Below are 13,694 nucleotides of genomic sequence, written 5' to 3' on the forward strand. Positions count from 1 at the left end.
TTTTTTTTTTGTCAGTCATTCTAAACTTTACATTGATAGACATGTCACATGTAAACAAAACAGAAGTATGTATGCATAGATAAGTCCCAGGCCTAATTAAGCACCTTTTTAGGCAAAATTCAATTTTGTTCATTACTATAGTCTCATTCTTAGCGATACAATGAATCTCTAATAATTGCTTTCTTTTGTAGAATGATTTGTCTTTTAACCTCAAAATATGCCTCAATTTTTCATACCAATTCTTCATTGAAACTGAATCTCTTTCCCTGAAACATTTTTTTGAGGTTTGCAAACAGCCAATAGTTGCTGGAGGCCAGATCTGGAAAATATGGTGGTCGTGGAAACAATTCAAAGTGCAGTTCATGCAGTTTTACCATTGTTGTGATTGATTTGTGACATGGTGTATTGTCTTGGTGAAAGATTACTTTCTTTTTTCTTTTCTGGCCGTTTTTTATGACATTTTTTTCTTCAAATGCATCAGTAATGCTATATAATATTCACTATTGCTAGTTCTTTTTTTCTTTCTTTCTTTCTCAAGATAATCGATAAACAAAGTATCTTGCACTTATCAAAATCCAGAGGCCAAAACTCTATTTGCTGATATTTGCATTTTTGGTTGCTTTGAATAAATTTCCATCCAAAGCAAAATGAAATAGTGTATGCAGGTTTCAGCCATTGTTACATATTGATGCAAAAACTCATTTTTGTTACATTAAAACAGTTACAAACAATGCTCTGAATCGTCAACATGTTATCTCTAGTCGCGTGCAAGCGACTCTATAAGTCAATCCGTCGGTCTGTCTGTAACACTTTTGTGCTTGGCCTTTTTGTTTAAGATCAAATGTCTGTTGTTAATAGATGCCGCTCTTAGCTTTTTAAGCTTTTCTTGGCCTTTTGGCCGGGATCAAAAAAAAAAAAAAAAAAAAAAAATTGGGAGTTAAGTAGGATGTCCCCAGTATGAAAGGGTGAATGCGATATTATGGTGAAAGATACTAGCTGGGAGAAACTTTTGATTTTATTTAGTTCTGGAGTGACAAGGATGACCAACGACACTCACAATCCCACCCCCCACCTTTGAGTTGGCCATGTGCCTAAGTTTTTTGTTCATTGTTGATTTTCAATGTATTTTTAACATGAATAAAGGATTTAATATCTCAAAGTGTAGTATCTGTTCCAGCAGATACTGCAAGCAAAGACCATATGTGGGGTCAACCCCACATATAAGACCTTGGTCAATGTAGAGGGAAACCCTTCATACCAATTGTCACTATCCAGCTCCCCTACTCCCCGGGGAGTTGGTCCCCATTTCCCCTTCACTCATCACATTAAAAATCGGCCTTGTGCCTAATTTGCTTGGATGGGGAGCAAATAAATATCCTTTTCTTAGCCTTTTGGCCAAGATCAAAGTGTGGTATCTGTTCTTACTACATGCTGTACTTATGTTTGTAACTTTATGATATAAAGTGGGGGATCACTTTTCTGTATTAATTACATGTAAAATGATCACCCACTTTACAACCAGTCAGTCTCAAAGCCATTCAAGTCATTCTCCAGATCATTCAAGTTGATTTTGAAGGATTCCAGTTACTTTTTAAGCATTCAAGTTATTCTTAAGGTCATTCAATTCATCCTTAAGTTCATTAAAGTCATTCACAGTCATTTACTTTTTATTTATCTAAGTTATTTCAGCCCATTTTTTGGTCATTTTAGTTTATCTTTAAGAAGTTCATGTCAATCCTACATTCACGCATTCATTCATTACACGAGAGCATGTGACTAATGGCTATCGGCCTTGTTTAATCAACTGTGAGCAAACATAGCACTTTGAACAGTTTTTTTTTTTTTAAATGCCAAATGGTTAATGTGCTGACTTCTGATATCTTTAACTTCTCTGCTATCTCATGCAAGTTCAATTTACAATAGCATTTCTAGGATTATGCTGAATTTAAATGAGCTCAGTGCTCAGCATTCTTTACATGCATTAAAGTTAGCATAAAATTTCTTAACTGTTGTTTCTGATTGAGCACTGTCTGAATAATATTTTTCAAGCAATTGCTTTGTTTGAATAGTATTTTTCTCATCAGAAAGCAATGTTTTTTTTATCAAATTCAGATTTTTCAATTATTTTGAATATTTGCGACAGTAGCTTAAATATAAGTTTTAAAATAATCATTTATTTCGCCTTCAGTAACTTTCCAAAATGGACACAAATTTTTACAATTGTTGGTTTACAGAGTAAGCAACACACATTAAGTGAGGTTGAATTAAGATTTTGGTGTTGTTTGGTGTCTAGATTAGTTCATGCTGTCATTTTATTCTTTGTAATTTGGGAATTTGTTTTCAAATGATCCGAAAGAATTTTGAAATCTTTTATGTATAAGAACCCTGAATATAAAGTAGAACCGATCAAGGAATCATGAATATTCAGAGATTTGTTTGTTTTACTGCATATTAACCCTTTTTTATTATTTGTTTTAATGTGTATTAACCTTTTTTAGTATTTGTTTTAATGTGTAATAACCTTTTTTATTATTTGTTTTAATGTGTATTAACCTTTTTTAGTATTTGTTTTAATGTGTAATAACCTTTTTTATTATTTGTTTTAATGTGAATTAACTTTTTTATTATTATTTGTTTTAATGTGAATTAACTTTTTTTATTATTTGTTTTAATGAGTATTAACACTTTTTTTTATTATTTGTTTCAATGTGTATTAACGGTTTTTTATTATTTGTTTTAACGTGTATTAACTCTTTTTTATTATTTGTTTTAATGTGTATTAACTCTTTTTTATTATTTGTTTTAATGTGCATTAACTCTTTTTAGGGTTATTTAATGCTGAATCCAATCTTTTTGATAAGTTTTTATGCTTCAAGCTTTTTTTTTTATATATTTAATATTTATTTATGGTGTTTGGTTCAATTGTGTTAATGGGATATCAACCTTTTCTGTATTACTTAATGCTAAATCCGGTCATTTTTGTTATAAATTTTTTATGTTTCAAATTCTTTATATCTTCAAATATTTATTCATGTTGTTTAGTTTATTTGTTGTGTAGAGGAAAACTGTTGTTTATGTTTTGTTTCGGCTCTGCAAAACATGATTGAGTTTTTCAAGGGGTGGGGAACAATAGCATCAATGTTTGATGTATTGTTGGTCAGAAGGCCGGTGTCTTCAGACAGCCTGATCTGGTAGCATCAGTGAATATTAAAAAAGAACTCTGGGTGTCACAAAATTGACCAATAATTTGAACTCGATTCTGATTTCATAATATTTGGAGCTATGCCACTGATTCTAACTGTATGTTGAATTAGTTTTAGGCAAACTGAATATGACAACTAAGAGTTGATATCGTATTCAATTAAACAATCACATCCAAACAATAACAATCACTGGTTAATTCTCCTTTAAAAGGTGCAGCTTTAAATGATCTGCCATAAACAATAAAAAATCTGAGCAGAAAAAAAAAAATCGTGAATAATTCATTTTACATTAATATATTCAATTGGACACAATGAGAATTAGAAGTGTGATCAACTGAATTTACTTCCTGGAAGATTCATGAAGGCATTAACAAGAATTAGAGGAATAAAATTAACTGGAAATCTGGAGAAGACATTGTTCTTGTTAGATGAATTTTTAATGGTCATTGCTGAACTCTTTTGATCTTAAAGTAAATGAACAGCCACTTTATCAGGATTGATTTTTTTTTTCTTATAAAATCCGAAAGAAGTGAGCCTTGATGCATTACATCATAATCTATTGCTGTGATAACTTGGGCTGCGACAACAGAATATTATTTTCATTCTTTTAACGCTCATATATATATATATATATATATATATATATATACAGTAAGACACAGTCAATCAACCGAGAACCACATCAATCTACATAAAAACATAGGATATTAACGGATATATACTCAAAAGTCAAAACAATGAAAAGAATATGCTGTTGTCACAGCCCTAGTGATAACACCAGAAAAATAAAAATAAGTAACGTTTGAAATTATGTGCTATTTGGATTATTCAACTACTGTTCTCGTGTTATTTTCACAACGTTTCGGCCGCTGTAAATTTCCACATTCTTTACGCGTATCTTGTCAAACTCGAAGCTCGAAAATCTGCACAGAATTTTTAACTGAACCCTTTATTTAATCCGCAAGGGTAGCATGCTCTCATTCTGTCAACCATGACCAGGTAAAAGTCTTAAGTAATTTGCAATTCTATTTTGGTATCACTCTCACTTCTATCTGGTGAAGGCTGACAAAACAAGAGCATGCTAATGCTGTGGATTAAATAAACGGTTTCATTTGAAATTTTTTGCAGATCTTCGAGTTCAACAAGATACACCTGAGATTACATCAGTCGAAATGTTGTGAAAATAATATTCAAGATGAAGACAGTAGTTCGAATTATACAAATTTTCAATCCTGATCTCAAAAATTTAGAAACACAATTGAAATTAAAACAAAAAGTGAAAACTTTTTATTATTTTATTGTACAAAGAAGTATTTCGAATAAGAAGATTTCTCCTTGATCCTTTGACAAGGAACAAATTGTAGTATCTGTTCTGTTAATGCAATTCAACTTTTACTCCACAGTCAATGAAAAAAAATAAAAATCCTTCTAAACTTTTCATTTTTGTTCCAATTTTGGGAAGCTGGATTTCCCCACATTAAAAACCGACCTTGTGCCTAACTAAGGACATTAGCCAAAAAAAAAAAAAAAATTAGAAGTGAATTAATAGAATGAATGTCTTGGAAATTATAGTAAACTCCAACTATAATGAAATGATAAAATATTGATTAGGTGGACATAAAGCCAGACCAGCTCCAGAACATTAGGTCAAACACTCCCTTTGAGGAATTAGCCATTTAAAATTTGATGTCCTAATAAGGACAAACTAGCTTTGCTGTTTCAGACATATTAAAATCAGCATATATAAACCTCCCATAATCTGCAACCTCTCCCATTAGGCTGTCAGAAATCAAACAGACAGTTATAGTGTTCTTGGCAGCCCACACAGTTGCCAAGTCTCAATAAGACTCAAAGTTCACAACCTGGGTAATTCCGAGTGAAAACTTGTCAGCATCTAGTGCCCCCCCCCCTCAGCAAGCAAGATTAGTGTATGCAAAGCAAATATATTTTGGACCTTGAAGAAATTTACATAAATACGATTTTTCAAATAAAAAAAATTGGTTTTAACATCATAGTCATACATAACAATCTGTATATTATTTGTCCGTTTCTTTCTTTTCTATTGGGGGGGGGCAGCATGCTAATGACTGCTCTTCGTAGCAGCCATTGCTTCCAGGTAGGATGGAGGGAGAAAAACGATAGAGTAAGAATTTAAAGTTTGCATGTGGTAATGTTTGTGTTCTTGCATCTAAGTTACGTGCTGTCACCTTCACTTCGGTAAACTCTTTCTAGCAAGAGTAAACGTTCTCTCTGGCATACAATCACGATTCAAGTTTGATGGGGGTTAGTTATTCAGCCTGAATATTCTGACGTGTTGGGTATCTTATGAGGAGGAGATCCCAAATAGATTCTTCAAGCCTCTCCCTCATTATTTCATCAGCGTCTTCTCATCCTCGACCTGTTCTATTCTCTTCTCATCTCTGATCACGTATCGTGATTTTTGGTGGTGTCACAGCTTTTATGCCAAGGTGGGGAGGTGAGGTGGTTTGAGCAAAACTCCTCTTATCAGAACTAATCAGCAAATTACACTCTACATTACCGGTTCTCAAACATTAGTCAGTCCCAATCGAACAGGTGCATTTATGTTCACTGTGAGATTCTCTGATTCGCATGGAAACAGAGTATGATTCAACTTGGGGGGTCAACCTTGACGCAACCCTTTGACATCAACCTGTCAGCACAACTGGTTTTAACAATCATAATTTTATCTGCACTTGGATTTAGGATTTGGCAAAAACAAAACCAACTAGGTTTTCGCTCACAATACATGGGAACTTCAAATGACTGATAATGTATATAAAAAAAGTAAAATAAAAAAAAAATAGTCGCAAGTTATACCCTGTTGGATTGAAAATAGCTCTCCCTAGGTTCAACCTCCACTCAAATAGGGTTGATTCACCCTCAATTTTCACTTCAGCCTATGAATTCTTGCTCTATTTTGTTATTGTGTCACAAGGGATATATCAACACTTGCAGAGACCTAAGACTGGACAGCAAAAAGAAAGCTGAGAACCCTAAGAACACATGAAAAAACGGCCAGGCAAGACTGTAAACAGTGGCAAATGGACAGAGTCAATTTTCACAATTGTGATCACTGGAAACTTAGCATGAAGACGGTCAGCATCGAACCTCTTATTGAAGAGAACATAGACATTAAATCTGGATAGTGAATGAGAATGATATCTATCCATATGTATATGTACATATATACAAGGAATAATAGAAAAAAGTCATTTTTATCTGAATGATTTGGGATTTAAGAAAATTTTACACATTTCACATTAGTATTAAATATTTGATTAGAATTGAGTAAAAAAAAATCATTTTTTGTAAATTTAAAAAAGAATTATTTACTGACCTTATCACATTGATATTGTGACGTTCTATCTTTTTCCGCAATTCTGCAATGACGCTGTGCAGTTCTGTGATTCGTTCTTCATAGCGAGACGTAATCTGCTCCAATTTATCTTCACATTCTCTCTGAAGACGCAACTTGTCTGTCTGGAAAAAAACCCCATAAAAATTAATGAACATCTTATTGAGGTGTATCACATGTTGCGTTGTTTCACTTTGCTTTTTTGGTTTGAAACCATATAAAGTGACTTCACTATTGTCGTTATCTGCCTCTCATGCATTTTTTTTTTTACAAGGGAGTCACCACTTATTAAGGTCCGAAAGCCACTCCAGGATAAGAGTTAATGAATGTAAGGTGGTAGTGTTGTAATTGTTAATGGCGTAAATTGGATAGAATTTAGATTATTTAAGGGGACAACTAAACAAGAATTTGTTTACATTGGACTTGAAGGTTACCATATTGTAGTTGGCCAAGAAGCAGGCCAGTGGAACAGAATTGAAAGTTTAGAAACTACCAGATATATCGGAAATAATAAAAAGAGCATATTTTGATTCTTAGAACTACTGTTTTCATCTTGAGTGTTATTTTTACATTTTGGTTGATGTAACCTCCGACCTTCTTCAGGTGTATTTTGTTGAATTCAGGAACATTTTTGTCAAACGTGGGGACTTGGATGGAATTTTGAACAAAACGCTTTATTTACTTCATGGGTGTAGCATGCTCTCATTCCATCAGCCATGACTAGATAGAAGTAATTCGTAAGTTTTATTTTTCGGTCACCCATACTAAAATTTGAACCTTCAACCTTCAGGAGATTATCACTTTTACAATTGATTTTTCTAAGTACTTTAATCCCTGTGCCATGGATCTGAAAGGCAGTCATAGCTTATGGAACAAGGACATACTACTCTTGTGAAGTAAATAAAGGGTTCCATTTGAAATTCCATCCAAATTCTTGAGTTCAACAAGATACACCTGAAGAAGGTTAGAGGTTACATCGACCGAAACATTGTGAAAATGACACTGAAGATGAGAACAGTAGTCCGATGAATCTAAATAATACGAATAATCAACTTTCAACTAAAAAATTCAGAAATGAAATCAAAAGCGCCCTGTGAAAAACAAAGGCAGTCTTTATTCTGGGGCTGATTGAAACTACACATCTATCTCTTTGCCTTTGTTTCTTCTTTCTTTTGCCTTTTGTTTCAGCCTTGCAAGCCGAGCCTATAATGTGTGAGTAACAAGTATTACTGCACTTGAACAAACAAAGATGACAATAAGAACAGATTTGGTGGGCAATAATTGAAAGCTTTTATTCCAAAAGTACTCAAAAGACATTTTTAAAACCATAGCTAAATATACTTATATGTGTGCGTGTGTGTGAGTGTTTGTTGCACACAATGTACTTGAAAAGAGCAGCATAGAAAGACAAAAATGATTTAAGGTTGAGAAAAGAGAGACAGGAAGAAAACGACAAAAAGAAAATATTGCTAAACCCCATTTTATAGATTTAATTATTCTTAGACTTTTGCAAACAAATATGGTTTGGTTGTTTTGTTTTACAGCATGTCAACCCTTTTTGAGTTATTTAAATGCCGAATCCAGTCATTTTGGAAAAAAGGTTTTATGTTTAAAGTTCTTTATATTTTCAAATATTTATACATAGTGCTTGATTTTAGTAGTTTTATAGAGGAAAGTTGCTGTTTTTAGTTTTATAGAACATGATGGATTTTTTTCAAAGAAAAAAAAACAATAACATCAATGTTTGGTGCATTTTAGACCAGGAAGCCGGTATCTTCAGACAGCCTGATCCGGTAGCATCAGTGCAACCAAATATGACATGCTTAGGTTTCTTTGTATTCTCAGTAAATCGTAGCTAAAAGCAGATGAGAGGTTCAATTATTTACTTTATATTCACTTTCATGATTAAAAGATGAAAATGATCTTAAGTAGATTGACAAAAAGAGAACCAATTTGTTCAAATATCTTATGTAAGGATAATAAAACAAAACCAAATAATTAAATTCAACATATGTTAATAAAATTATGTGACCATTTGGCGTTTCTTGTTTCTATTATTTCTCTTATTATTAATAGATTGTTTATTGGACTCAAATATGCAATAACATGAAATACTAAAAGAATCATTTTGAAAATCCTATTTACAAAAAATAATTTACTGCAACGAAATTAACTAAGATAAAAAGTTCAATACTACATAGAGAGAAGGTTCGGGAAGGGGGGTGCCTAATTAGCATAGACTCTCTTTTTCCCCTTTTCACATCCTAGAAAATAAATATGTTGCCAGTATGCCTCTCCCTACCTTTGTTATGCAATTAGCATCCGCACCCTTTCGTTTTATTGACCAGCTTACTGATCGGATATCTCTGGCTCTTAACGTCTCATTATTTATTAAGAGTAAAAAAACAAACAAAAAAACAAACAAGCAAAAGGTTCATAAATATTAACAAGACTTATAAAAGAACAGAAAAATGATACAAAAATTAAAGTAAAAAAACTCACCGGCAACGACAAGTGGATACAATTTGTTCTCCAATAATTTCAAAGAATGCAAAATTCAAACCCGAAAATAAATAAAATATTATTATATTCCTGGTTAATACATAAGGGGTTCTCTATTGATAAAGTTTCCTTTTGTAAAAATAAGATAGAATAAAAAATATTTTTACTTATTTTCAGACTTTTACAAACACAAAAATTGCAAGTAAGTGGGGTTTTGTACGCTTTACTTCTAAAAAGTATGCTGTAACACAATGATAAATTTGCTGGTGCAATATTAATTAAGTTAAATTAATTATAGAATAATTAATTAAAAGAAAATTGTGGGTCAACACACTTTTGAGTTAACAAATATCTTTAAATTTAATATTTGTTCCTTCAGTATTTTCTTGATTAAATTAATTTTTAATATATATATATATTGGATCTATTACAATTACACATGTGCCAGTGTGATCTCTACACATAAAATAAGATGTTAATGATAATCTCCATTCAAAAACAGATCTTGGCTGCTATCGGCATTTGTTGTTATAAGTCACTCGACAGCGAGGAAAAAAAATGTCTACTTTACTGAAGATGGTTCTTGGTCAACGGAAATAGTTGATTTATATTGTTTTCATTTATTGTAAAAATAAATAAATCTCTTAGTACTTTATTTCTTATGTTTTCTAATCTTCCAGTGCTTTTAAATGTAGAAATATTGATTTAAATAATTTTTCTCAAGTTGAGTAGAATTGATATCATTTCTTTTTTTTTTTTTTACTGGTTATAATCATTCTTTTCCAAAATCTCATACCAATATATAAATAATGATTTCTTTGAAAGCAGGAAGATCAAATCAATGGAAAAAAAAACAAACAAAAAAGAACTTAATTTCAAGTGCCACAATCGCACAGAAATGCTGTACATTCTGAAACTAAATTTATTTATTATTTTTCTGTAGATTTGAGTTCTGTGGATCAAATTGCATAGCATATTTTAATGGATATGAACATAGATTCCAAAAATGCATTATTTAAAATGTTTCAAATATTAAGTTTGCCTCAGGGGTCAAGCATATCTTAGGGGTCAATTCTTGGACTTTTATTATTCCTGATATTCATAAACGACCTCCCCAGTAAAATTGTGTTTGAGATGGGTGTATTTGCTGATAACAGCATTCTCCATAATTAACATGAAGGGAAAACGAATGTACACATATCCAAGCAATGGCAGAAACCCTACAAAACGACCATCAATCTGTAGTGAAATGGAGTCATAAACGGATGGTCAAATTTAATTTTTAATGCTACTAAATCTAAGCTACTTTAAAAACTGTAAAACACCTTTTCAATTATCGATTGGCATGACAAATAATACCCTACCTCATCGTTCAAACTCCTCAGCTTAACAGTCACAGGCAACATGAATTGGCACAAATACATTGAGGACATTGTCAAGACTGCTGCAACAAAGGTAGGTTTCTTCTACCATTCTAGAAAATTACTCAGACCGGAAAGTATCCTGTATCTTTACAAAACGGCAAAGTATCAAAAATGCATTATTGACATTAAAAGTGTTTCAAATATTTTGTTTCATTCAACTGGAACAATAAAAGAACAATGAGACTATTCCCAAGATTTAATAAAAATAAAAATCTTGTCAAGCCGCAATCAGAAAAAGGAATCTCTTTGCTGCAGAGTTAATGCTGTTGGTAGTTGGGTTGAACAACTACGCAATCAATAAAAGGACTTTTTGATCATTGAGCCAAGTGTAATCAGTAGTAGCCATCTTGGCCAGAACCCTAACTCCATCCAGGAAAAGAAGTTGCTATGTGGGGTGGGGTTTAGAGAGAAGGAGTGGTGACTAATGTGAAGACTGGACTGCATACAAAAAGGGTGTACATAGTTGGTTACTTACCAAGATCTACATACCCATTCACCTTGCCCAGTTCAAATGGGTACTTTTGTTTCAAACATTTTTTCTCCTGATTTATTCAAGTTTTCTTTTTTATTTAATAATAAAAGTAGTAGTAGTAGTAGTAGTAGTAGTAGTAGTAGTAAGAAAATCGAAAAAGGGACAGAGAAAGAAATCAACAAGGAAACACTTAGAACAAACTTCTGAAAAATGGCAAACTGGAAAGCACCAAGTCACAACGGAATACACACAAACTGGTTTAAAAAAATTCACAGCACTACATGAAAGATTAATTCAGAACCTGAAAAAATGTATTTACAAAGAGGACGTGCTAGAATGGATGACAAAAGGTAGAACCACACTGGTGCAAAAAGACTCAGAAAAAGGAAATGTTCTCAGTAACTATCAGCCAATAACATGTTTATCGATAATGTGGAAAATACAGCACAACTGAGGGAACAAATTTATCATTCATTATGGCAGACTACTCCCAGAGAAACAGAAAGGATGCTAGAAAGGAAAAAAAGGGACACATGACCTATTATACATAGATCAAAGAATTCTGAAGATGGTTAAAAGTAGAAAAAAGAACTTAGCCATGACATGGATAATCTATAAGAAAGCGTGTGACAGAATCCCACAAGAATGGATAATAGAATGCCTGAGAATATACAAAATACCAGGCAAGATTATCAATTTGATAGAAAATGCAATGAGAACATGGAGACTTGAACTCGCAGCTGATGGACAATGCATAACTGAGATTAAAACACAAAGAGGGATCTTCCAAGGTGATTCCTTATCACCATTACTGTCCATTATAACCATGATACCTCTGAATAATATACAACGAAAATGTCAAGTTCACTAATACAGAAGAAAGAATGAACCACCTAATGTACATGGATGACCTGAAACTGTTTACAAAAACAAAGACAGAACTAGAGATCCTAATAAAATCCTGACCAGAATCTTTAGCCAGAATATCCAAATGGAATTTGGTATAGAAAAGTGCACACTGTTAACAATGAAGGGGAGGAAACTGAAAGTAGCAGAAAGTATGGTACTACCCAATCAAACAGAGATGAGGGCACTAAGGAAACATGATAGCTACAAATACTTGGGTGCTGGAAGCAGACGATATCAAAGCAACAGAAATGAAAGAGAAAATTGAAAAGGAATACCTCAGAAGAACAAGAAAACTCCTCAAAGTAGAAACCTAATTAAAGGAATAAACACGTGGGCAGTGTAATTAATAAGATACTCTGGACTGTTTATAAGTTGGACTAAAGAAGAACTGAGGAATCTCGACCAGAAAAATAATAACAATGCACTAATTAGAAACGATAATACTGAATAACTCTATGTCAAAAGGAAAGACAGAGAAAGAGGGATGGTTTGTATAGAAGACTGTAAATAACACAAAAAAAAAAAATGAGAAAGATACATAATGCAGAACACCAAAAGAATAGTTACTGCAGCAACAGACACGGAAGAAAAAAACAAGACAGAAATAGAAGAGACAAGTAAAAAAAAAATGGGAAGAGAAACAACTACATGGACGATTCATAAGGATTACAAAAGATGAGACTAACAAAAACACTTGGAAACTGCTACAAAAAGGAAACCTAAACAGGGAAGCTAAATCACTAATAAAAGTGGTACAAGGCAACGCAATTAAAACCAACCACATCAAAACACAAGAAGACAACAAATGCAGACTCTGTGAACAAAGAGACGAAACAATAAACCACATAAGTGAATGCAGCAAACTAGCCCAAAAAGAATATAAAAATAGACATGATCAAGTGGGGAAAGCAGTGGCAATTATGCAGATGATTGCATCTTCAACACCCAGACAAATGGTACAAGCACAAACCAGCAGCAGTACTTGAAAATGAAAGTCACAAGATCCTATGGGACATGGCTACAGATGTAAAATGCAAAGGAACATCACAGGGAATCATGAAAATTGAAACGGTATAATTGTAAGATACTGCCCCTCCTTTTTATGGGGGGGGGGCATGTGTCACCATAAACTGGCACCTCACCAAATAAGTGAGGCAAGTCAAGGAGGATGGAAAGACCAAGGAAAAAAGCATTAGTCAGACCTCCGCTAGTTGAGTGCAAAAAGGACTGGGACCTTGGGGAGGTTTATTGCCACCCAAATTCCAGTGGAGATTAATGGTCATTGCCAACAAGAAATCAATGGTAAGTCACTGTTGCGATAACACAAATTCTTTTGCAAAGGTTATCAAAATAGGTGGAGAGCACTGGAAATCTGGGGAGACTTGTTGTCACTCAGACTCCAGAGAAAACCATAAATTGTTCTCAAAGAGCAATCTTTGCTGATGGCTTGTGAGTAAATAATAAAATTAAAAAAATAGTAAGGAGTACTATATTTTTTATACATGTTCTTTCTGCAAACTCCTGAAATATTTTTCCCTTTGTCAGACCACTGTTAAAGTATGGTGTACAGGCCTCTGTTTCATATCTAATATCTGACATCCAACATGTAATATTAAACCTCTGGAGAGAGTTTGGCTACTCAAATAATGCAGGGTCTATCGGATCTCTCCTATGAAAGACAACTGAACTTTTCTTCCTAGAGTGTCAATGATTTGATCTTGACCTACAGTCTCATCAATGGTATACTATAGGATCTATTATTCACTTCTACATCAGAAAGAAGTCTACGTAAACATTAAAAGAAACTA

The 13,694-nt window shown here is 33.0% G+C and overlaps 1 protein-coding gene and 1 pseudogene across 6 annotated transcripts in view; one reads left to right on the top strand and one right to left on the bottom strand.

Moving 5' to 3' along the window:
- Window positions 1-13,694, bottom strand: part of LOC145291061 (colorectal mutant cancer protein-like) — a 608,255-nt gene that overhangs the window by 51,767 nt on the left and 542,794 nt on the right. For all 6 annotated transcript variants that reach the window (XM_080136573.1, XM_080136584.1, XM_080136579.1 and 3 more), the window contains one exon: window positions 6,562-6,704. In XM_080136573.1, the coding sequence (XP_079992699.1) occupies window positions 6,562-6,704 (143 nt within the window). The remainder of the gene's footprint in view (window positions 1-6,561; window positions 6,705-13,694) is intronic.
- LOC145242765 (U2 spliceosomal RNA) lies at window positions 1,375-1,512 on the top strand (annotated as a pseudogene).

This window comes from Euprymna scolopes, chromosome 2 (genome assembly GCF_053919585.1).
Source record: "Euprymna scolopes isolate OS-2025 chromosome 2, ASM5391958v1, whole genome shotgun sequence".
Taxonomy (NCBI): domain Eukaryota; kingdom Metazoa; phylum Mollusca; class Cephalopoda; order Sepiida; family Sepiolidae; genus Euprymna; species Euprymna scolopes.